Raw genomic sequence first — 27,357 nt, forward strand, 5'->3', positions numbered from 1 at the left:
CACAGACATGGAGATAACAAAACACCGCCAGCAGCAGCAACAAAGTGTGTTCTTATTATGGGCGCCAGAAGCAATGCTTGAGAATTAACTAGCCAAACATCCTCGATGTAGGACTCAATGAGGCCTTTTTGGATTAAAAATAAAGACGTCATCAAGGCCAAAGCCGTTGATGCCACCACACTTCACCAACGTTTTACCCTCTGCCAGATCCTGCAACTGTTGCACAGTAGACATGCTACCTCTAAGCTGTGTCCTGACAGTCTCCCACGATCTGCTCTTTGATGTTTTACCGTCGGTTGCCAGACTTGGGGAGACCACTCCTCCAATGCCTGTGTCGGTGACAGGCCCTAATATGACACATTCTGCACATATCCCACCCAGCGTAGCTTGTTTTCCGTAATCATTACCCACAATACTCTGACTACATTTGTAACGATGCATCAATGAGTCATTGAAAAATCGATTGTCACACACTTGATACATGCGTACAATAGAAGAATGTGCGCCATCTACTATTTACGATGTATTCAAATTATATCCAAGCAAAATACACCACTAATGTTACATGATGGCGAAACAAGACGGACCAACAACAACAACACATGAGAAACAATCCAAAAGTGCAAACGTAAAACAATTGAGATGAAAGAATCAGTTCTTGAATAACACCCTGAATCAAGATAGTTCATCGTATCTCTGGTTCGAGGCGGAGGGAGCTAGGGGGGTTGGGTGGGGGGGAGGTGCGGCACCGGTGATATAGCGTTACACGCTTAATTAACCCGTCCAGGCCAGGTCCCACTGATTGGTTGGAGTCACTTCAGTGCACCTCTAGTGGATATCTCCTAAGCCCACTGTAAATTGGAGACGTGAACATGAGGGAGCGGGTTTAGTGGGACGCGCACACTTTACGGCAAGCAGTTTTGTTTTCGATTCCACCAGGGATCTGCCAAATGGGTTGAGCCATGCCCTTTGACTTGGGTGCAAAAAAACGCAGAGTAATTTTGATTAGTATTTTCCCCGTTCAGAGAATTTTGTTAATCACATTTTGAAAAAAATGTTACTTGATGTATGCAATAATAGATTTTTCAGTTCAGAAAATGTCCCTGTCTTGCCCAACTTCATTTACGTATAAGTGATGGTGGGCGCAACAATGTTAATGTGCAATTTTGCCGAAAAAGTGATTCATAAAAATGTTTTTATAAATTTTTTAAATGAAACTATACAGATTACACGATTTATTCAGAATTAGTTTTTAGAGTAGAAACAATTATTTCAAGCAGGACCCTCTGAACTAAGTCCTCAGATTGTCATACCTTAAATACAAGTCTAATTTTACATGTTTTAAGGCGATTGTTTATTAAGAATAGATATGTATATTTCAGAATTGCTTTGAGAAGTTTAATTAGGAAAATGGATGAACATATGAAGCATTTCAAATATGTTCTGTTTTGATAACAAAGCTAATAACAAAGAATGTGTGGTTGGTAAAATGAACATCACCACATGAGCCACTGCTGTCAAACTAAAACATGGGAATACATCGTAAAGCATGTCTCTGACTTCATTATGTCTTATTCAGTTTTCGCCCCTGAAGCTAAAAATGGTTAATACTTTTTAATATAAATTTAACCTACTAAAATCCCCTGGAATAAACATTCCGTGCACGTAAAAAAACTACTTTGGAAAAATAATCCAAATTACAGTACATTTTATGACATTTTCTATTTAAGTATTTACATAAATCATACACACTTTTAATATGACACATGTAATACACTATATATTGAATAAATGTTGCAATATTTTGATTACCTTCTAGCATCCTACACAACAGAACATGATCAAATGGATGTGAGCACTTCAAACTTGGTAAATACTATCATAATAATGCATAGTGCATAGAATGTGGAGTTAAAGGTTAAAAAGCAAGCAGAGCATACATTATCCAAAACCACAAAATGTGTTGAGAATGGAGGGAGATGAAAGAAAGACAGAGGTAGTGTACGAACGGACCCTGTGCACAGAACTCTAATAAGGAATGAGAAATTACATCAGATAGAAAAACACAAACAGCATTGAAGACATATTCTTGGTTCTTTCGGTAAAGTCACGTAGAAGGGAAACAATAAAATAATAAAAATCTAAAATAATAAAATTCTCACGACGTTTCAATTGCAACACAAGCAATCATCATCAGGTGTGAAAACCACAGCAATAACATCTTCTTGCAATACATTTTTTTTGCTGTGGTTTTCTTGCAAGAAAATTTTCTTTCTGTGGATTTCACACCTGATGACGATTGCTTGTGTTGCAATCGAAACGTCGTGATAATTTTATTGTTTTATATTTTTATTATTTTATTGTTTCCCGTCTATGTGACTTTACCGAAAGAACCAAGAATATGAATCCCTGCAGTCACGAAAGCTTTAAATCGAAATTATTGAAGACGTCACAGAAGACACTGATGACAGTAATTGAAGGCAGACTGGGATCCAGAGGTGGTCAAGATCGGGTGCTTTTTTAAAAAGTAACTTCATTTCAAAAGCAACATACCAATCTGCTTGAAAAATAACTTTTTAATACATGCCCATTAGCTGTTCTGCCATATGAATCAAAAACAGGGACAGTGACAAAATGTTTCTGAACAAAAGATAATGATATAAGTGTACCATATAGTTTGGAGAGACACACACTTGGAATTACATTGTGAGACAGAAGAGGAAAAAATGTATTCGCGAGCGTTTAGACTGTTAGTAAAAGTGGGCTTGGGCAGGACAAGTCGTTCCAAGGGCTGATGATTGGGGGTCAATAATCATTTGGCTTTCGATTTAAAGCTTTCGCGACTGCAGGGATTCATCTTCTTGGTTCTTTCGGTAAAGTCACGTAGAAGGGAAATAATAAAATAATAAAAATAAAACATAATAAAATAATTCTCACGACGTTTCGGCCACAACGCAAGCAGCCGTCCTCAGGTGAAGAACAGGTCTGTCGGGAAGACAGCGTCTGTTCTTCACCTGGGCTTGGGTTCCGCCATCACCCTGTCGGGAAGACAGCTTCTGTTCTTCACCTGAGGACGGCTGCTTGCGTTGTGGCCGAAACGTCGTGAGAATTATTTTATTATGTTTTATTATTTTATTATTTCCCTTCTACGTGACTTTACCGAAAGAACCAAGAAGAAGAATTTGGCTGTTGCAGCCAAGGGAGGGAATTTGCCTGCAAGTACGTGGACCATGGAGATTGAGCCAAGAAAGCAGTGGATGTTGCAGGTGTACGTCTCCTATTGCACCATAAGACTGTGAGAGGTGGTACCAGCTTGGGTCCGCCCTCACCCAGCAGTGGTTGCTTATAACGATAGCATTGGAATGCCTTTTTCATCACTAAACGTCGCTATAATGCAGGAACATAGAGGTCGAAGAGACCTCGTACTCCTGGTAAAATTGACCACATAATGCTACGCATTTTATTTTATTTTAAAACATCAAGCTAGTTGAATTACCCGAGCTTTTGGAGAGAAAAAAAAGTGTAAGTGGCTAGAACAGCAATTTTAACAATGTGCATGCTGCAAGAACACGAGCAAGTAAACAGGGAGGCCATCCTTTAGCTTGTGTGGGAAGGTCGATGCAGATGGTAACAATCGATATTACGGATGTTAAAACTACAGTTGGCAGGTAAATATGAAAAAAATAAGCACGCATTGTTCATGTTAAATCTCATGCACATTGGTTATGTGTTCTAGATTTGAAGCTTTCGTGACTGCAAGGATTCATATTCTTAGGTTTTTTCGGTAAAGTCACGTAGGTAAAAAATAAAAATTGATACAGCTATCGTGCTGTGACGGTTCCACGTGAAGACGGAGGCTTGTGTTGCCTCCGAAATGTCGTGATTTTTATTTTATTTTAATTAATTTAAATGTTTTACCTACGTGACTTTACCGAAAAAACCTAAGAATATTGGTTATGTGCTTCTGCAGACATACATTTTGGAAAACTAATCGAAAGTCCTGCACAACCTATAACATCCTCGTTAAGAGTGTATATTTTACTAATTACCACGGATGCACCATTGATTTAGATCTGATGGTTTGACACATCTGTCCATGAATAGGAATTGGACTCGATTCCTGCAGTGACATTTTGAATGGCTGAGCAAATGGTCTCTGATCTAACGGTTTGATAGGTCTTTACTATTTATTTTATAAGTCATTGTATGTTAAAAACAGAGTGTGATGACTGCAAACATTGCAGGGATAACTATTCATACCGATATAACTATTCATCAACAATCTTGGTTCTTTTGGTAAAGTCACGTAGAAGGGAAATAATAAAGTAATAAAAAATAAAACAGCGTATTTCCAACAGCCCTGTTCTTCACCTGAGGACGGCTGCTTGCGTTGTGGCCGAAACGTCGTGATAATTTTATCCTATTATGTTTTATTTTCATTATTTTATTATTTCCCTTCTACGTGACTTTACCGAAAGAACCAAGAATATGAATCCATGCAGTCACAAAAGCTTTAAATCGAAATTATTGATCCGCAATTTTATTAAATTATCATGATGTGTATATTTTTTTTGGTGACGATGATACATATAAATTCTAGATGGTTTCCAAAAAATACCCAGTTAATCATCATGAGCCAATTATCTATCCACTGCTGGATTAAGCCCCCCACGTCACGTCATCACCATCCCTCATGCTACCATATATCTCACTCCTGCACACGAACTGATCTCATTGCTCCATCTCCCATGGTGGACGTCCTCTTGGACATGTGACGTGCATTAATTATTAGCGAGCTGTTCATAATATAACAACAATAAAGCCCTTTCATTCTTGCACTTACTTACCTTTACCCACCAAAGATTCACTGAGACTGAGGGCTCTTTTTCAAGAGAGGTCTACACTGGGATGCTTGGGTAATGCCATTCATACGTGTTTGGCTTCGTGTGGGAGGCTTAAACTAATCTACTATACAGATGAAACCTAGGCATATGAGAGAGAAACACTAAGCTCTCCACAGATGGATTTCTAGAACCAACTACTTTACTGTTATCTCGTGGCCACCTCAAAGCTAAATAATATCCTACAGCATAATACGTTATTGTGTAATACATCCCAATCCCAGTCGGCTGAGAAGGATCCGATTTTGCTGGTGAGTGGATTTAAAAAAAATATGGATTTGATCCCATCAGCTTTGAATTGGATCCGGGGTGCGATTAGACTAACTGTGATCAGGTCCGATTGGACCCAAACCTTGCAGCCCATACTAATTACCATAGAAGCAGTGATGTGAAAAAATGTATATGGATAGGAACTAAATACTCACATATAATTTTAAATGTCCTAAAATAAAAGACACCTAATGCACTTAGGAAATGAATAACAGTTTTAAATTAGTTTTTACAAATTGCTCACACAATGCATAAATGAGAAATAACGTGTTCAACTGATAGCTACAAATGTGGGATTACTATATTTAGATTATATCTCCCTGGCTTGTATTGCTGATGTTTGTACGTTGTCGATTGTCTTCGCATGTTTTCACCCTTATGTTTTGGTGTTTGCACATTGCCATTAACATTTTTCACATCACGTAATTGTGACACTATGCCTGTCAAACACAATAGCTATTTTAGCTTCATCAATTTACAATCTATCTGGCTAAAATGTCAAAGTTAGCACGGCGATAATGATGGCAATCAAAGTATTTTGGGATAGAATACCTATATTTCCATTATCATCATAATTGTGATAATGTTAAACAAAAGAGTGACAGTAGTATACTTTTGTGTGTTTTTTCCATGACTATAGCTCAATTATGATATTTGACGAGTCATATAATAGTAACTGTTTTAAAAACCCATTGAGGTCAACACACCGTGTTCAAGAACTTTAATTTAATGACACCATAACATTTTTATATATCCAGGAAAACCTTTTCTGAACCATAGCACTCCTTTGAAGACATTATTCTAATTGGACAATTCATGACAGGGAGCCAGAGTACCCGAAGAAACCCAAAACGTTAAATTTCGATAAATATGCTAAATTTCTCTTGATATGCAAATTCCTTTGTCAAGGCACTCTTTCCCCCTCCAACCCAGCTTAAATATACGCTGCCAAGCATGGTGGTGTTCATTCAGACGCTGTCTTTCCGACAGACCTGTTCTTCACCTGAGGACGGCTGCTTGCGTTGTGGCCGAAACGTCGTGAGAATTATTTTATTTTGTTTTATTTTTATTATTTTATTATTTCCCTTCTACGTGACTTTACCGAAAGAACCAAGAAGATGAACCCAAAACGTATGAGGGGATTCTACTCTCACAAGTTCACCGAGACAAATCCCAAATGTATTTGCTGTGCTGCCTTCTCCATACCACCTTGCAGCAACACCATCATCAACACAACAACCATTCTCAATCCACTGCTGAATGAAGGCCACCCCCAGCTGATGCCATCTCCCACGAATTTTGCGATACAATAGTCCACCTAGCCACCTGCACATGAGCTGATTTCATTGCTCCATCTCCCCAGTGGACTTACTCTTGGAAATGTTCCATATCTTGGCTGCCATTGCCCATCATCCCACACCATGTCAGTTGTTTGACCATGGTCAGTACGGGTTGGTGAAGGGGATTCGGGGGGGGGGGGGTTGCAGGTGGAGGCCCAGGACCGGTTCAGATATTACCTGTCACTGATATTAGCTGTGGCTGGTACATTTCTCAAACTACTGCACCGCTGCTCCACATCTGTGAGATCACCAATATAATTAATTTAATGTATAAAAACATACACTCTAAAGCACACATTCGTCAGATTAGCTACCCAGCAGATTGTGGACCAGATTGCAAGAGCAAGTTTGCGTGAAAGAAAGCTCACAAAATTACGACCATATGATGATAACGAAAGTACTTTGGATAGATGAACACGGTAGCATATTGGTGTCCAAAAAGGCAGATCGTCTCTCTTAGATAGGAGCTTCGGGTAAATGTACAATTGTCATGTGAAATTGCAATGCAGTGTCATATGAAATGTGTGTAAATCACAGACAGTGCCAGAGAAGTAGTTGCGGCACGTGCGTTTCATTTGCAATACAAATTTTACTCTTTAACTCAAGTGAAACTGTCTTTCGTCCTTATCCATATATGTTTCTTGTCACATTTGTTCGAAAAGTACGCAGCTAACTTATGGAACAGTTTAATATCACTGCACGTACAATCTGTGATATATAAGATCCCGTAAACAATACAAATTAATACCAATATTTGTTTTTCCTTCTTCCAGCATGCACTACGATGTTCGTCCTGAAATTAATCTAATACCTCGTGGCCAGAGATAGAAAGTCAACCTTCGCATTAGATCACATCGAAGATTTGACAAAGCCTCACTCGTGATATGGCCACAGCATTCACGGGGCTGTTTGGAGAGGATGGAGTTCAAGCAGCCTTTTCAAGGCTGTGGATCTGCAAGGAATATGAATAAGTCCTTACTTGCCAAGGGCTCAGGACACCCTGTGAACATTAAACATGAAAAGGGTGGTGTGTAACATTTGGGACCCAATTGAGCTCACAAAAGCGATGATTCTCAAGCATTCATTGATGACTCTCACCTATTTGGAAAATGTCAAAGATCAGGTACTGGAATACTTATTTGACAACACTGATGTAATATTAGCTTCACGTCATTGGCAAGCACATACTATCTGGCTTTTCTCTTTCAGATATGAAATTAAGATGTCTTGCTTTGGACAAACAAAACAAGTAGAATTGTAAATAACCTTTTAAACTAAATGTACATTCATTATTTAAATGCTTTCATTTAGTTAATTTTGCAACCTTTTTCCAAGTCACATTGCTGTGGTTGGATAAGCATGATTAAAACCACATTTACAATAATATGACGTCTACAAACCACAAAGCAATTTTTAATCCGTATGCACTTACATAAGACGTTCTATTCTACACAACAGGACAAACAAATATGCCTTGGGAGACCTTGCGCGGTTTTACTTCTGGCAGGAGAAATAAAATATTGTTCTGAAGCTGTTTCATCCAAGAAGCTGTCAAGGAGGCAAGCCATGGAACGCAGAATCCCTTGTGCAAAGCCAATTGTAGTTAACTCTATCGAGGGCTGACGCCATGAGCAGAGAAGCCTATGCAACATAGAGCATAATTTAACACCTAAGTAGAGCATACTTCAGATGCAGAAATATCAATCAAGTCATTGGCGTTAATGTACGCCTAAAATGTGACATTCTCTGCGAAATGAAATGACACGTGCAGACACAAATGCCTTGAACACAATCTTTTGGAATGTGTGCATGGTGTAATATTAATATGGTCGAAAAGTCGAAACACTTTGGGTTGAATTCAATGCCGAGTAAACAATGAAATGTGCGAATAACCCATTCCCTTTATGCACAGCTTCACGGGCGATTGTGAATGGTGCAGTGTTGTCATTATTTCATTGGCAATGAACAACAATAGTATCAGATAGCCTTGGCCAAAATCATAAAAAAATTGTGTTTTCTTAAATAAATAATATGGATGCAAGTCTGAACGCCGTATACAATAATGCCCGGAAATTATACATCTGTGTCAAAGACTCTCTGCATGCATTCTGCGCAAGATATCAATGGGACTTATTGCGAACGAAAATTAAAATGGCACGTCTTTTATAGCAACAAGATGATCATTATTAGCAATGGCAAAAATTGGGCAAGCAAATGAAGTGAAATTTAAACCGTTTGACTGTAAATTACTATTAATATACAGCGTGTGATTAAGTGACCATTCGATTTATATTCTACATTTATATTTACAATAAACGTATCGATAAAACACATCTACAAGCACGTGATAGTTACGGGTGCCAGTTGTGTTATTAACATTAACTGCAAGTAATATCTCTAAAAGATCAATCTATTAAAAGAAAGTACGATATTGCAATTTCAATTGTTTATACAGTATATGGGTGTATTAACATGAATAAAGCCACACGCACAGAGCGAATATAGTACAAAATTGTAAGAGCAGAAAAACATGTAATTACTGCTCTTTGAAGGCTATCAGTGCTCGAGAGTGGATTGCTGCTTGTTAGCTTGTTTCTAAACCTGGAGAATCGTACAGCAGTTCCGCTATTAAGCACAGATCATCGAACACATTACACAGCACAGAAAATGATGCATCAAATGACTTGGGCAATACGGGTCCATTTAATGTGCCGCTCCATAGGAGAACACCCTTTGTAACGGTCTCAGCAAATCTGATGTTATTTCGCAGTCGCGTGGGGCTCTGTCGAATTAAATTGCATATTTCAAGGTAGCTCATTCCTCCCTGCCTATAGCACCCTGCCGAGGAGCACATCTGCGGTCTCAAATACCTATTCGCATGTATCCCCCACAGGCTTGCCACACATGACCTATTTAGAAAACCTAATGAAAACAGCAGCAAAGCACCATCGCCTCATTTATTATATACACCACGCATATATATATATTTCTTTTTTAAAGGAACAACATCTGTTGAATTAAGAGAAACGAATGACAATTACATTGCTGTACAGATTCTCCTGCACAATTGCACCACCGCGCATTACCACCACCCCACCCCAAATCTCTCAGCTCCCCCACCCCCCAAATCACAACCCCACTCCCCCAGCAAAAAAAAACAAGCAAAAACACACAAACCCACCGTGACCCCCACGCAGCGACGCTGGCGAGCGAAAGATCGCCACGGGTCCAGAGTGCTGCCTCGCCCCGTGGTGGTGTTCCTGGTGAGTTCCTGAGCTCAGGGCACCCCTCGTTGGCCCGGAGAGGCACCCGCACATTGCAATGAGCAGCAGCCCGCAGGCTCCACGGCCCCAGCCCATGCTACTACGCACGCCTCGGAGCTGGGGCAATTAGCAGGAGGAACGTGCGCTGGCAGAAACCGGCAGCAACGGCGGCAGCAGAAGCGTCGGCGATCGGCTCATGGTCCTCGTAAAGCGAACGGCGCAAAGGCGACCCCCAGCCACCCTTTCTCTCCCCCCCCCCGCCACCGCCGCCGAACTCCCCACCCTTTCGTCTTCCCACCCCTTTTTTTTCCTGAGGATTTCCCAGCTCTCTCTCTCTCTCTCCTCCTTCCTCCTCCTCGTGAGCAGAACGCACAATTATTCCTGGTGGAAAATTAAGTCGTGCTCGCTCGGATTATGGCTTCGCTATAATTGCAAAGAGATGAGATCATCGGAAATCTGATTTCCTCCTTTTTTTGTTTTGTGTGTTTGGTTCATCTACTCGCCCACTCTAGGTTAATCCAAGTGGTGTCGGTGCATTCGCGTGAATTCATTCACACACTGCAGAGCCCAAATGCCGTGACTACGCATTTGTACTGTATCTCTCCTTCCTTCCCTCCCTCCATCCCTCCCTATTTTAGTGCTCTCCCAGGATGCAGCCAAGAGCAAGTCAATTTGCAGCCTTGCTGAACGGAGACCATGCATCTAGGCTGGCAAGAAAAATAAAAACAAAAAAATTAACGTGTACTTGGGGCACCAAAAGTGAGGTGCTCACTATGCAAATCAAATCTTCTGAGAGAGCCCTGGGAATTGTACTGTAGCTGTAAATGGGAATGGTCTATTTTTTTAAGGAGGGGTGTTCTTAATAGGCTAGGTATGTAAAACAATATTAGCCGCCTGTTCCTTTACATCTAAACGGGAGAGGTGTTTACCACATCGTCGCCTGGATATATTCTGTAAGAAACGATTTGACAATGCAGTAACGGAGAAACTGGACAACACCGCCGGTGAGATAACACTACCTCGCCGCCAATGGCAAGTCTGAAGGCGGATGTGGTGTGAGCAGGAGATACATTCCCTTGCGCTTCTGATCTGAGTGCACACATCCTGGCAGGAGCTCCTCATCTATCATTCATGGTGCTCATGTAATTGCAGGTCAGAGGCATAAAATAACATGTAAAGGCGACAGGCATTTGCAGCGCAATCAGTTAAGAATGTATTTAAACTATGCAATACCTGACAGCGATGAAGCAAGCGGATAATGCACCACGCGATTGCGCTTAATGCTACATTTTTACAAAGTGCAATACATACGAAAATGAATCGAATTTAACGGTAATGTCAAAGTAACTTCTTGAAGGTAGTGATGCACAATGTAAACATATGTGTGTGTGTGAATTATGGTTCTCATTTGAGTACCTGCTGGTAAAACTAGCTTCAAATGAGTACCTGGGTGTGTAAACCTGGCCACGGACGATTGGATGTGGTGCTGGCCTTCAAAGGTGCTTTCTAACAGTACTTGCCCCAGAAATCTGTTAAGGATTTACAGGGGATATTTGTCTTTATTATGGCTCGCATTTACAAGTGCCGAAACAATGTTGGCTATTGCATTCCAAAAGAGAGTTGAGCTGGAAAGGGCTTGTTGGTACACGAACCATATATTTTGTGCATGAGAGACACATGATAGCAGCACCTTATCTTCTTGCAACATTTTATGTACCTTTAATCTATCTATATTGTATGCGTACACTTTGACTGGACTGATTTAGTTCATTGAAATAAATGCATTTTCTGGAGTTGTAATAAAAGGCGTACATGTCCTTTCAATTAACATTTCTAGCAGTATACTTTCAACTCGCGTGACAACTAATTACTTGTCACCTGAAGCAGTAGCGATGTTTTTGTTCCCAAGATTATTCAAAACATCCTTTAAACAATTAGCTTTATATTGGCGCACGAAAACATAAAAAAAGTTGCCCTTAAGAATGTTGCTTTTCTTTGTGTTTCCGTATAGTTTATAGCTCAGCAGAAGATTATTCATGACATAATAAATATTTCATGGCCACAGCTGTGTTGTGTGTGCATAGTTTATGAATTATTTTTGCTTCCCTTGAAATGCAAAACTATACAACTCTGGCATGGCACCCAAGCTTCAGCCAGACTGCAAGAACAAGTGCCGATGTCTCCAGATAATGCACTCGTGCAGGACATCTCTATCACATGACTAAAGGATACAACGTAGACGTGTTCTGTCCATATACTGAATGCATTAGAGGTTGGCACCATTAAAAGCATCAAACTAAAGCGATAAAGCTACACGATTCTGTCTTTTTTTTTCAATAACACTAAACGAAACTATATTTATTTTACCAGCTCTATGGCTCTTTTTCAGAAGTGACCTGGCCACAAATGATAGCTCAACGAAGTGGCTTATCACATGGAAATGTATAGCTGCCAAATACTCAAACTGAAAAGCAGCAATGTCATCCAGCGCACTTAGAATAAAAACCTTCCTGACAAGTGATGTAACGTAGTTTTCCACGTCTATCTAACACATTAATGAAACACAACACTGCTCTTTGTCAATCCACTACTGGATGAAGGAAGTCCTGTGCTGTTTCACTCATGGGGGAGGGGGGAGGAGGGTTGTTTGACCAGATGTCAATAAGACATTCGGCACGGGTTGGTGAAGTGGGGGCTCGGGACCAGTTTGGGTGTCACTCGCTCCTGATGTTAGCCGTGATCGGAAATCGAACTCAGGTAACCGGTTTCCAAAAACTCAGGTCACCGGTGCAGTTTGCAATGCTCCTCCTCACGTGTATTTAAATCCTTATTTATTTCACAAATGTTTACGTTTACAAGCGTTAAGCAAATGTGCCCATCTTTTACGAGGGTAATTAAATGTAAAATCTCGAATTTAGAAGGAATAAGACTAATCTAAATTACACATCCTACTTAATTTTTCAGGAGCAATATATCTTAGTTGTGTCCACTGTATGACTTTATATACGTCTATACTCACCATGCCCCATTGCAACCAATATTGTGTGCGCTGAGGCTTGGTACGTAGCCTTCAAGTATGACGTAAGGGTGATTGAGAGCACAGCATTCAGAAAGAAGGCAATGGTGGATTATACGTTGAGTGCAAATATATACCGAGATGAAATACACTTATATATGTAACACAGAAGATTTCAATGTACAGTATTTAACAAGGCACTAAGGTGCTGTGCTTTATCAAATGCCATTAATATACCTGCTCGTCGCTGTGCTACCATGATTCCCAACCCACATTCCAAAAATGCAAATGTCAACACGTGCTGATAAATGCTTTTCATTGCATTACATTTAATAACAAGTAGCAATCTGAAATGTAACAACTAGAAATGGAGGTGGCTACTTTATTTTAATAATTGTACCCTCAAAAGAGCATCATGTCCACATAAATTAAAAGTGAACTAGGGAACGAATGTGTTCGACAATCTCTACAACTTATCAAAAAATCCACAGATATGCAAAATTTCTCAAATCTTACTTTTTATCATCATCATCGGCAGCAATGATCAATCCACTGCTGTTTGAAGGCCTCCCAAAGCTGCCACCATCTCTCACGATTCAGCGATGTAATAGTGTACCGAGAACCTCCATCACGGGTTAATCTCATCGCACCCTCTCCCCGAAGCGTGTCCTCTTGGATGTGCTTCATCCCTCGGCTGCCGCTCAACTATTACTCTTGACCATCGGCCATGATCCCTTCGAGCAACGTCTCCTGCTCAAGTCAATTTTCTTTTCTTAACCTGTCTGAAAAAAGTGACTTTTGCAATACACAAAGACAAAGATCTCCCATGGAGCCTTTAAAAGATTATTCGGATAAGTGCTGTTAGCGAGCACCTATGAAAGTCGGCACGGCACACGAGAAGGCTACTCATTGAAGTCTAACTGGAGGAGGCCAAGGACCGGTTAAAATATTCGGCACTGTTATTTGTCATGAGCAGGAATTGAACTCGGGTCACTGGGTTGACAGCGCAGTGCAGCACTAACCACTGCACTACCACTGCCCCACAAGCACACGTGCACGCACACACAATGAGGCCACGAGGGTTTATAGGATCCCAAAAATACAGCAGTAACCTCAAACTGTGAACCTGAGCCTTTGTCCTTGCACTTCACCTCTAGGGATTACCTATACTTTAAGGTCTCTTGCTTTTCTGAAAAGCTGATCACACATTGCAGCCATGGTCATTGATGCTTTGAAGGCGGGGGTATATTTTGTCAATACACAAAAGGTCCATGTGACAACTAACCATGCTGTGCTGTTCCATAACAGTGGGCTCCAGCAGCTCACAGTTGGCTTATAATGACTTTAGATAATACCGTACGCATCTATGGGCCAACGGTCGACACCGGGCACATAAAAGATGAGAGAAGTTAACATTTGTATCAAATTAAAGTCCACATTTGAAGCTTTCGTGACTGCGAGGACTCATATTCTTAGGTTTTTTTTTACTTTTATTAATTTAAATGTTAATTGTTTTACCTAAGTGACTTTACCGAAAAAACCTAAGAATATCAGATTAATGTGTTGCAGGGGGTAGAATTGATAATAAATTTTAAGTTTGAAATCGGGATTCTGAGTTTTGTTGCACTTTATTTTCTATTTTTGCAGACTCTAAAATTCACAGTTGTTTCACAACCAACTGTATGACTTCGTAAGATACAGAAAGATCAATTTTCAACATTTTGTGGTATTTTTTAAGTTAGCAGGATTTGATTTATATACTAGTTGAATCAAATGTTAACCAAGATAATCAGTTAAGCTTGAAAATGCTGATAAAAGCACGAGATATATCCGAATTTGCTTTGCGTTATTGATAAGTCGTTTTAGAATACAGAGAGATATATACATAAACACATTTTCACTGAAGATACAAATCTCCTTTATATGCTGCACTAAACCATATATGTATACATATATACATTTTGGAAAGTAATTTTGGATGTCAATGTATTAGTATCAAATGTGTTAATGTCATAATTTGCATTTCCTTTATATGTAGGTCACATCCCACTGCGAATGAAAGTATCTTTTTCAAGGAATACCCAGTAAATAAGTATAAGTATAACTTAACCATTATTCATTACAACAATTGTAAATCACAGCAAATAAACAATTTGCTTGATTCTAAGCATTGTATAGCATTGACAAAAGCATCAAAACATATTGGTGATGAAAGCAAGAAACAAACAATTCATGCATAATAAAGAACAATTTCAGACCTTAATCAATTCAGGATGAAGTCCTACCCATACTGTGTCATGGGGTAGATTTAACTGTACTTCACCATCCTGGTCAATGCAGAATGATGAAGAGGGGAGGTCCCAGAACCATTTCAGAAATTATCCTCCTCTGGCTGAGAATGGGACTAAGGTCATGGGGTTCACAACATAGTGTGCTAATGACAATGCCACCACTCCACCCAAATTACATGTAAATAGACAATGTTAACTTAACCTTAGCGCAGTTCAAATATAAAAACAATTATATGCATGAATATAAGAATGTGAAATCAGCGCTGTGATCTGACAATCAGTGTCCAAGATGCCCTTCAATGTGCAACAGGAGTAGGGTATTTTAGGGTATTTTATTATGTTTTATTTTTATTATTTTATTATTTCCCTTCTACGTGACTTTACCGAAAGAACCAAGAAGATGAATCCCTGCAGTCACGAAAGCTTAACATCGAAATTTAGGAGTAGGGTAGTCCTGAACCTCAAGTCTCCAGGTGTTTCCGCCTTTGTTTTGAGACGGACACTGTAGAATACAAGTTTTATTTTGCTTATCAGCTCCTGCACAGATACTTTATACCAATTAGCGTCACAGCACTGTGACCTCGACCCACATAGAGTCAGCTCTAACTGACATCGCAAACAGAGCAGCCGCATCCATATCATCTTCACGTCCTGGCAAAGTGCTTCAATTACAATGACAATCTTAAGTTAGCTGCTACTCCTTGACAAGAATTCACGGCGGCGAGGTTAGGTGAACAAAACGCAGGGTTGCTTTTATGAAGCACGTATATTGCATGAGAAAAGACAGTGATGGCAATTTGAAATTAGAATGCTTTCAATGAAATTTGACTACGTCGGGCAGGTGGTAGCTAATGTATTACCTCACCCAGAAAAACTGATTGTGAAACAACAAGTTCTTTTTTTTTCTTGGGAGAAAAAATATACATACTCTAGAGTCTGTGTTATACTGTAGATAGATTTTTTGAACTCTCACTGCCAAAATTACGCTTCCATGTGGAGGAATTTACAACATATTTTTTTTATCCTCGACTGTTCGCAATACACTAATAAATCGAGTGATAATATATAAGCACGATATGCACACTCAGGATATTGGAATTTAGGTGGCAATTGTATATGTATAGATACAATTGTCCACAGGGTTCCAATATTTATGAGAATTTCAAAAATGGACAAAAGTCTCTTGATTCTCAGCCATTGCGATAAAACAGTCATTCAGCACGGCAGCGGCTGCTGTGAGTTTACGAGAGAATTGCTGCCTGGCTATTGATGGCATTTCACAACGTGATAAGATATCAAATGGCAGCTGTCAAGCAGTTTTGATGCAAGTCTTCTGTATACGATGTGTTGCAAGGCACACTTGATTCAAAGCCGCTCATTGCTTTGCTATGTGCACTGAGCTCTAGGAGAGGAAACCACGTTCACAGCGATTTTCTTTGTAAGATTGCAACATGCACTTTTTTTTTACAGAAGCCACTCCACCCGGAGACAAACACCTACAGTGCATTTTGAAAACGTATGCAAAAAACGCATACGTTTATAAACTCGAAACTGATCTACATTGATTCCCATTGACCAACACTGTGCAAACATGACGAACAAAAAGATGAATGGCAATTTGTATATATCAGCATTGTGGAGCTGCTCGCCATGAATAATTGAACAATGATCAACAGCATGCCTAACAGGTGACTACTACTTAATGGCATTGCGTTGGTTAAGTGTGTCACGTTTTCGTTAAAAAAAATACATTGTAACACACTACACCCATTATAAATAGTTTGCCTTTGGAAGCTAACCCGTCTTTTTCCTGAAGACGACCGCTTGTGTTGCGATCGAAACGTCGTAGTTTTTTTGTCATTTTAGTTGAACCTATCTACGTGACTTTACCGAAAGACCCAAAGAATATGAATTCCTGCAGTCACGAAAGCTTTAAGTCAAGAAATGATCAACACTCTGTCTTAACGTGTATACATTTTTTACAATTCTTACCATACGACATTATTTTAAGGCAGAAAACCACACCAATGCCCTGTATTATATGATTAACGCATACGCATGCGGCAATTTTTTGCATGCTTAAAAAAAAAACACGTTTTGACTGCCCCTGGCTCTGTGAGTTTGTTTTCAAGGACAAAGATACAGTAATAAAAACCCTTGTATCTAAGATCCAGGATGACAAAGTAGTTTGTCAACGTTGCCCTTACACTTCTGTTGGATAGACCAGCAAAGCGCTAATGTATGTGGTGAGGGGTAACGGGTCATTTGTTAAAGCCAAATATTATCACTTGCCACTTGAATCTGTACAACACACTTTTAACTACTGTTTTTGAAGCGGTACATTTCTCAAATATGATACTATTTTATACTTTTTTAAAAAAATTATCTCTTTCTAAACATAATTTGTTTCAAATGAGCGGTTCCAACCACAGTAATCTAACATTTCCATTACCGGCAAAGGAGCCCTAACAGCGGTGAGCAGCACCTACATTTTCATTAAAAAAAAACTAATTATGTAGTCTAGCCACTTAATTTGGATTAAGTTTTACTTACCGATTAATATGTTGCGTTTATACATGTAATATTACTTACATACAAACACAAGACTGGACATTGCATACACCCCAAAACCTGGTAAATGCAACCACACTGTGATGGAACGCAATTATTGTAAATTTACAAACCTGTTTCGCATGTGCCTACCAGCGAGCTGCAGCCTTTTCCAGAGGGGTAGAATTTATCACATTAAATCACTAGAGTCACTGACACTAAGAATACCCTGTGCGCCTCTAATGCAGGTGTCGGCAATGATAGGATCTGGGGCCATCTGTCCAGCTTGTGTCTCAGTGCACAGACACTCCTGGGAGGGTGGCCCTATTAAAATATACACCACCAACATGGTAGGGGAATGGGAGGAAGCCTGTATCGATAGTTAACCAGATTGCTTCTCTTGAGGCTCAAATTAGAACGCTGTGAGAAGGGGGAAAAAAAGTTCCAGGACGTAGGTTGGCCAAAAAAAAAGAAGGCAAAATGTTATTCAAGCTTTGGAAAATTCACAACGACGTATTAAATTTGCACAAAAAAGCCTCAACACATTTAACTAAATTGCTCTGTTTTGGCACTTTATCATTATTAATATCAAGCTGTTAGAAAAATAAGCGTGATATAGATGGTTTCTCAGAAGTGAGGCATATTGAAGATGTGTATTTGAAATGCACATCTAAAAATCATTTCTACCCATGACAGTTCGGACATCATAACAAGCGCTTGGCTCTTATTCCCTGAAGAGAGCTGTGCAAGATCATGTAGTTCCCTGCTGAAGTGTAGATCACCACACTAGATAACAAGCAGCCATCTGCCAAATGTAGCAGTTTGTGAATTTATTTCTGACTTTTAACTGACAGCTACAATAAATTGACTTGAAATGAAGAGAGGAAGACAGCAAGAGCATAATGATAGCTGCATCATTCCCAAGGCGGTTTAGTTTACATGAAGTTTAGTTGAAACGAGTACAAAAAGTATCACTGTATCTGTAAAATTATGGTTATTATGAGATTTTGTAAAATACATTTGATAATGATTGTCTTCAAATTTGAGAATAATTGTCATTTTTACAAAGTAGCACGCATTTATTTTAAGTATCTATGGGTGTGAAGATGTTAAATAAATTGTGTAAAAATCACACATGATTTACACAGTTACGGAATACAACTTAACCGTGTAATCGGTTGTTTTGTAAATTACATTAAACCCGTCACATATATTGCTTCTTTAAAAAAAAGAAATATCCGTATGAAAGATAATTCAATCACCCCAATTTGGATGCAATACATACTATTAGCATAGAAAGGGTTGGGGTCTAATATTAGAAATGAAGTGCTCGCTACGGCGATGTAAAAAAAAATCCATCCATGACATTCAGTAGCAAAATGAAATATGAGGGTTGTCTGTTATGAGGTATTGACACAGGCTTTATTTCATGCTTACATCATTATATCTGACAGCAGGCAATTAATCTTCACTTATTGGTACATGTTATTTATTATGCTGAGATAGAGTTTATAAAATGCTGTAGCTAGTTTTATAGTCACTCGTGCGATGTTACTATACTAAGCTATTGTTCATCCACTTTTACAACATCAATTACATCACTTGCTGTAAGTAAGCTATGTTAATTGCTAAAAGGTACGACTTCTGTGAAAGTCGTTATATCTCAATCTTAAATTGAAGCTCTTAGTTATTATTTTTTACAAGGACTGCTATTAAAGGGTCATGTTCTGATTTAATAATTTAAGCAGTAATTAAACAAACCATCGACAACTCTAACAATAAGCATGATACTGGTAAACAGGGAATTTTGTCCTCCACATTGCTGCATCAGCAGCAGCAAAGGATAATTAAAAATACTTAAAATTACTTGTTTCACGTGATGCGTAAAAATGTTGCAGTGTTAATGAACATACGTTTTGGGTGTACAAAAATAGCATCTTGGAAGTGGGAAGTAATTTTTCAACGTGTTGAATTCATAAAGCAGCTGTGATTGATAAATTGATCAAAGAATTGAATTACACACAGTGAATAATTAATAGATTAATGCTACACCAACCCATAACATCACACGAGGCCACAGGTCAGTGGAAAACGGAGCAAAAGTGTTTTCCTGGAATAATGAATAATGCACTCACCAAGAAACCGAGCAACCATTTGAATACGAAGTAATGAATGCAAATAATTGAATAGGACTGGGTAATTACAACAAATTATTATTATAATAAGAATGTTAATAGAAACATAGCGACTGAAACGCTCATACTAAACTAAATAAAATTCACATTACCTTGTGCATATAAAATGTGATGATCAAACGTTGAGATTTTAACATGCCATATTTTACTCCAATTAACTACAGACATATATACGGTGGCATAAAAATAATGTTTATTAATCATAAAAGTCATACAACTCTCTTAAGATGATCAATGTAGCTATTATCTTATAATCCATACAGTAGCAGATACAATCTTACAAATAAATAGGATGTCAAGCAATGTTTCAGTACAAGGAAGGTTACACGTTCTATTAGACATTCCATAACCTTTCAATAGGAGACGACAGAAAAATTGCAAAAGCATGTTAAGATTTAATAGCGAATGCCTCAACAACCGTTTAGAATGATGACCTTGAAGGAGCAATGCAGGCATTCATCAGGGCATAAAATAATGATAGAGATTTACATATTTGGAAGCTGCATAGAAAGTGCTTTATTGGTCCTAAAAAATAAATTGATACGACCATAGCATTGACAAGAAAATGATGTTGATTTTCCAATTGAGTTCAGTCTTATATGATGAGGTCAGATAATAATTTATTTACCCAGGAAAACTACTCTTAGTATGTATTATTACACACACTTACCCAGGAAAGTCTCACTAAATTTCAAATATATATTTTTCAGCCCTATCCTGCTATGTTTTCACAGAAAGAGCCGATGTTGCTATGTTTCATTCCAATTTAGTCATTTGCAGTACATTTTTGGAATAAAAATCAATGAGAGCCCAGGTCTAATATTCTGCAGGGCTTCTCAGGCTTTCTGAGAGGCCCAATTACAAAAACAAGTTTTGGTGAAGCGTTTTTCTTGGCTATATATGCAGGTTTCAAGTTTTTTTGATATTCCATTTTCAAGATGTTTATAGTATGTCTGAGATCGAATAATGTAGCTGAAACTTCTACTGTTTGGTTCATTCAATGACGGTTATTCTGTATGTCTTTCTTTCAACTGAAACCATGAAATTGTGAGGCAGTTAATACAAATTTATATCAGTCCCTCAGTGGTATAAGATGACAACTGCAGGTAAAAATTGTGGATTTTATCTACCTCTGGGTGTAAATAAAAATAAGAATAAAAATCTAACCAATCAGCAAGTGCTAGTAACGAATATATTTCATTATGGTGTGTGAAAAGCAATAAAGTTCGGTATTATTGATAACACATCAATATAAACATAATAACGTGGTTATTTTCTATCACCGACAAGAAAAATCTCAATGTTTAGACTGGCCAGATTGTGTTATTCCCTCTCTGTGACAAAAAAAACCCCAGCTCTTAATTGACTCAAATATAAATCTAGTTAGAAATTAGGCTTTGCTTAGTACGAGATCGCTCAAATCTAGACCGGTTTTCTGAGAAAGCATCAAGTTGCTTGTGGGCCAAATCCATCCTTGGCCATGTAAAATGATACAAAATACAATACGGAAAGAATCTGAAATCAATATAAAGCTTGAAAGACCCAAATAATATAATATAAAGCCTGTTGATAGCTTAATATTTCTGCAAAAATCTAACTGTAATCCTCCTTCATGAATACTCTTACATTCCCACCAATGCTGGTAAATATATATTTTAAAATTATAATAACGGTTTACAGCAATAATACGGCTACTGATACACATATCCAATCAAAAGAACAGAAACAAGTTAATACATTTGTTACAACTTCATTGAGATAGAAAAAAATAAGTTAACATTGTGACATTCCAATAAAACGTCACAAAGCTACTCATCCACAGTTAAACATTTGAATCTTGAAATCACAAGGTGGAACAGACTCAATGTGTTTCCTGTCCCCACACAACCATGTCATTATGGGAGCGACTGGCTAAAATTGTGGCATGTGACAATGTTTCCCAAAACTATTTGACCTCAATATTCCAAGAGGTCATGAGAAATTGCCACACATGGCACCTTCTGTATGTATGTTGAACTTCTTTTGCGCCATACGTAGCCAACCATGTTAATCGCAGGTGCGGAAGTGAAGTCCTCAGGCACCTCCTGGCACTCACGTTGAAGTGGAGATGGGTGTGAATTACTGTTATGGCACTTCCAATCCTGACTTGCATCTTGTTGTACGTTTGATGGAAGGGTAAAGGTGCAGCCCTGCAATTTCTAGCTCACGCCCCTGCTGGCAGAAGGGCCTACACTTGACTGAAATCTAGAGAACATCTCTGGGTGGTATTTTGGTCTACTTTCCATCGTGGCCATATAGCTTGGAAGAGGTGGGAATAGCCACACTCTACCCCACCACACGTGACCTGTTTATTGACTGTGACAGAGCCACAAGGGTGCTTTATTTCTGCGTTGGTACTCTCAGATGAATACATGAGAAACATATTTGACTATTTAATTGAAATGCGAATCGTAATATTCAGCTGAGGTAAACCGAAGTCTCTGAATGCTCTTTTTGAGCTTCATAGTGATATTGGAGGCTGCTCACTGCACTTCTTAGTAAATGTTAAGAATTGGATATTGTGATTATGTGAGTCATGTGGATTGATCTATAATTGAAGAGAAAATATGACGTCAATATCACAAAGTTTCATTCCTCATCATCAACGGCCATGATCTATCCACTCTTGTATGAAGGCATTCCTTCCCAAGCCATTGCCATCTCTCAGAGTCTTGTGATGGAAAAATCCATCTAGCTCCTACACGCGAGTGGATTTCATCGCTCCATCTCCATGTTGAACCTTTTCTCAGGCGTGTTCCCTAATTTTGGCTGCCACTCATTACTAATGAGTGTCGACCACCGCTAGAAGGGACCATGGCCGATGGATCAGACTGGCGATGAAGCGATGGCTGGGGAGGGAATGCACTCAAGAGTACGATCGCCGCGGAGATGGAGCAATGACGTGGATTGTGGCACCGCGGAATCATGAGCCAATGTGGACGGCAAAGGGATGCTTTCATCCAGCTGTGGACAGAATATGGCTGATGTTGATTAATCGGCAGCAGGGTTGTAAACAAGTAAACCACAGAAACATGACAAAAATTGTAATCTTTGCAGATGAAAGAGGAGTAAATAATTAATAAATAGGGGGCGGTTAATTTATGTTCCTTTGTACTCTATGGTAGCATCCCTTTGAGAGAGCATGTGTATTTAATTATTTAAAACTCTGCTTGGGGCAATTTTGTTCTTGTCTAGCGAGCTCAATGGAAGTGAGGTTCTGCAAAATAACGTTGATTTATTTGCAGTATAGATTTCACGTGAGGTTCGCCATCACATGTTGCTCCCAAACAGACCTAGGGTATGGCAGTATGTTTACACACTGCATGACAGGGATAAACATTCCATGAATTGACAAAAAATGGTTGATATGACTGATGCTGCTGTTTGTATTTGTGTTTTAATGAAAATGTTCCAAAATGCAATGCTCAGTGTACACATGAAGATTAAAGTGTAATTTACGAAAGCTCAAAGTCTTAATTTTTATATACGTAATGCGGTCAAATTATAAATGTACCACATTTGATTTGCAATTCAACCATTGTAACATTGAAGGTGAAAATAAGTATCCCGTCAAGAGAACATTTCTCATGATATTTGTAATAATTAAGACATTAAAATAATAAAATATGTGTTTCATACTTAAAAAATTCACATTTGCATTAGAATGTTGTGAAATTCACGAAATATATCTACATCCCCAATGCGAAATATCTTGTACAGCCAGCGAGCATTAAGTGTCTATTGCTTAGACAATAAATGGTTAAATCACATGTAGCAACTGTGGTTGTAGTATATGGTAATTAATGCAGAATTGTAGATAAATAGTAAACAGTTCCTCCTTGGCATTAGGCATAATTAAGGAAGTGCTGTAATGGAAATTGTGTTTCTTTGTTCAAGATACATGGGGCTAGATGGATAATATTATATCTGATTGCCTTCTTATATTGAAATTACAGTCATGTAATACAAAGGCAAAAATATGGGTTTCATTCGCCTTTGCACTTGACAGATATTTTGCTTCCCACCTACATATATGAAAGGAGATACTGCCATGGTGTAACGGTAGGGGCAATGGAGTTGCAATCCAAAGGTCGCCGGTTCAATCTCCTGGGGTAGCAGTTGAAACGATAGGCTAGTTTATTAAATTCTCCCACCATACCCTTCCTCTGTCCACCCAGCAGTCTAAATGGGTACACCAGTTCGTCGATCGGTAGATCACACATGGTGGATTGCATTGTGGGTACTCTCACCTCTTCCAAGATATTATGACCAGCGTGCAAGAGTTGATGAAATGCCATACAGACCCTCCCTCTAGACTCCTAGAGGAAGGCGTTCTGTCAACAGTGCCATTAGCAAGCAATTGCAGAGCTGCACGTTTACCTTTAACTGTATGAATGAAACAGGTTTCTACTATAAGGATGTAGGTGAGAGGAAGGTGGGAGTTGGGCTTCAGAAATTGCTGTCCTGTACTGCATAAATGATGAACAGCATGGACCATGATTGACTGCAATGGTTCAGTAATATTCAACAACATTACAAGATTAACATAGGATGTTACACGATATTTTAAAGGAGCAACAGAGTTAAGTGTATACAAGTTTCACAGTTTTCTAGCTCAAGAGAGTAAAATAATAATTGCTACAGTATTCATAACATCTGGAAATGTGGACACCCTAATCACTCACATTGACCAGACGCACATTTTGACCCAAGACTTGGAATGTCAAGGGTAATTTTTCTATATGCAAAGTTGAAAGAGTTAACGTCAAACATACTAAATTATCATTCAACGTTTTAAATACATAATATGGATTTTATATGCAGACACTGCTGTCCTTGCATGAGTGCAAGTAATTAGGAATAAAATACCTTTGGAATTACTCATATCGGTATTTTTGCGAACACAGGGTAAGGGGACAGTACTGCGAATTTTCTATGCCACCGCTGGTGGAAGGGCCTGCTCCTATAGAGGAGCTCAAGAGGGCCTCTCTAGAGGGTATTTGGTCTACTTGTTCACCCTGTCCAGATTTATTGGAGGACAACATTACAGTATATACATTTAGATAAATAATTCTGATAGCATATTACGATTAATGTTTAATTAAAGTGTCATATTTACGTGTAAAAAAAAGGTTTAGATGTTATGGTTTATATAGTTTGTTATTTGTGTCTACTGAGACACATTTTAAGATTATTGTCGAGTCAAGCATGAACACTGTCAGCAGATGCAGTCAAGATTTTCATTTGTAGAATACAAAAAAAATCCTTGCAATCTTTGTCAGAATGGGAGCCATAGAGACCAATGCATCAACAGACACAACCTTATTACTTCCAGATGACATGGAGCAGCAATCCGGCTGGAAGGTTACTTCAAGTGGCCTCCATTACAAGCACCACTCATAGACAACAAAGCAAGACGCCACTCTTTTGCTTTATTTTAGGCTCTTGGATTAAATGTTGGTTTCCACTTAAATAGAGATTGCTTTATACGTAACATATTTGTGAAAGAGTAAATCGTAAAAAATGCTGCACGAAATATTGCAAAATTCTGAAACTGGAAAAACACTCGGGCAATGCAACGTAGGCTTAAAGCGTGTATCAACAAGATGTTTCCACTCAATTTAAATTGACGCGTCACACCAGTCATGAGCTACTCCCGGAACTACGCTTTACCAAAAACATCGCACGAGAACATTGTGTGCTCTCCATACATCATACAGCCCCTTGTCAATCCACTACTGGATTGCCACATACCCCCACACCGTGGGGGTAATGACGGTTATTTGGAGATACTTCAGTATAGTGAAGTATGGCCAAATGACCAAAGCCTCAGTGTAAATCACAACATTTGCACACTTGGTTTTACTTTTGTTCCATGTTCTTTTGTGGTGTCCATGTTTCTGATCAACATCATTGTGGGTTATATAAACTAATAAAAAAAATAACCTATCCTCTCTGGGCACATTCGTTGTATTCTGTTTTGCATAAGAACATGTTGGAAACATTATTTAAAAAAGCAAGTCTTTTAATCTGCCAACAATCTACACGACGTCATGTGGAATAAGAGCCCATCGTGACAATCTTGAGGGCACATTTGAACAGAATTACAAATGTCCCAATTAAATTGGATTAACAATAGCGTGGATCTGGATAGAAGGTAAAGGAAGCATTGTAAGCCAGTGGAAGAGATGGCAGCAGTAAGATGACATCATAGAATTCAGAGGCCACGGCTGGACAAGAACAAGGAAAAGAGGGGATGGAAGAAAATGGTGGGGGCCTTTTTCCAGCAGCGGAAAGTTACAGGCTGACAAAAGCAACAACAATTTCCAAACGTGCACACACAAAGGAAAGTGTGTCATACATATAAATATATGCAACATATTATCATAATTTATGTAGCGCCTTGCCCTAGGAGCTGTACAGAGAATTAACAATGGGTACGCATGAATGTGACGAAGCTTAGGTGAATAAAATAGACGAGAGGGAACAATGGGCGAACCTATGATGCGTGAATCAGGTCAAAGAAAAATGTACGAGAGCAAATGATGATGAATGGGTTGGATGGATGGGGAATGAGTGGGTAGCCATGGGGAGATATATTATGAAGGAGCAGGAACAGTTGTCGGCAGAAAGAGAATTATTAGGAGGTTGTGAGATGAGCTGGGGGGGGGGGGAAAGTGAGTTTTGAGGGAGGAGCGGAAACTAGTTCACGAAGACGACTGCTTAATGTTCCAGTGAAGGGGGGCGAGAAGAGATAAAGAGCTAAAACGTGATTGAGCATAAGGATGAGGAACAGAGAGACAACAAAGATACGTGCATGCATTTGTATTTATTTTGCCAATCTCACACGTTCTTGACAGACTTTATCTCACCTTTCCAATGTATTTTCTCAAGCTAATAGGCCGTCTAGTTCTTAGTTGTAATTAAGAATGTATCTCCAAGGGCCTCACAGACATCATTGAGACGTAATCATTGTAAAATGGAAGTCTGCATGTGAGAGAGGTGGCAATCGTGTTCAGTAGTGTGTACACACGTACATAATGCTTCGTCGAGATATTTGCAGGATGTATCACTGCCACAACTATAAAGTAAGGACAGTAAATCCTAACATGCAAGCAAGAGATTTTAACTTAAAACTTTCGTGACTGCAGCAATACATATTCTTGGTTCTTTCGGTAAAGTCACGTAGATAGAAGATAAAATAAAATAATTGTATTTTATTTAATTTTATTATTTTTATTTTATTTTCTATCTACGTGACTTTACCGAAAGAACCAAGAATAAGCAAGAGATTGTTTTTGGATATCCGTGGTGCAATGGAGAGCACACTGGGCATGCAATCCATTGGATTCTGGTTTGATCTCCGGGTTGCGGCAGTTGACACGTTTCTTAATTCTTCACTGCTTTTGTTCACTCAGCAGTATAAATGGCTTCACCACAGGTAAGCCGATTGGCAGGTGGCATATGATGGAATAAAGTGTGGGTACTCCCA

At 38.9% G+C, this 27,357-nt stretch overlaps 1 protein-coding gene across 28 annotated transcripts in view; it reads right to left on the reverse strand.

The window, feature by feature from the left end:
- LOC144933525 (neurexin-1-like) overlaps positions 1-27,357 on the reverse strand; it is a 290,872-nt gene that overhangs the window by 77,160 nt on the left and 186,355 nt on the right. For 4 of the 28 annotated variants that reach the window (XM_078858400.1, XM_078858399.1, XM_078858398.1 and 1 more), the window contains exon 1: positions 9,693-9,885. The exons of the other annotated variants lie outside the window; for them this stretch is intronic. In XM_078858400.1, the coding sequence (XP_078714526.1) occupies positions 9,693-9,870 (178 nt within the window). In that variant the 5' untranslated portion in view covers positions 9,871-9,885. Of the gene's footprint in view, positions 1-9,692; positions 9,886-27,357 lie in introns of those variants that run through there. 28 annotated transcript variants of the gene reach the window in all.

Source organism: Lampetra fluviatilis, chromosome 7 (genome assembly GCF_964198595.1).
Source record: "Lampetra fluviatilis chromosome 7, kcLamFluv1.1, whole genome shotgun sequence".
NCBI lineage: Eukaryota > Metazoa > Chordata > Hyperoartia > Petromyzontiformes > Petromyzontidae > Lampetra > Lampetra fluviatilis.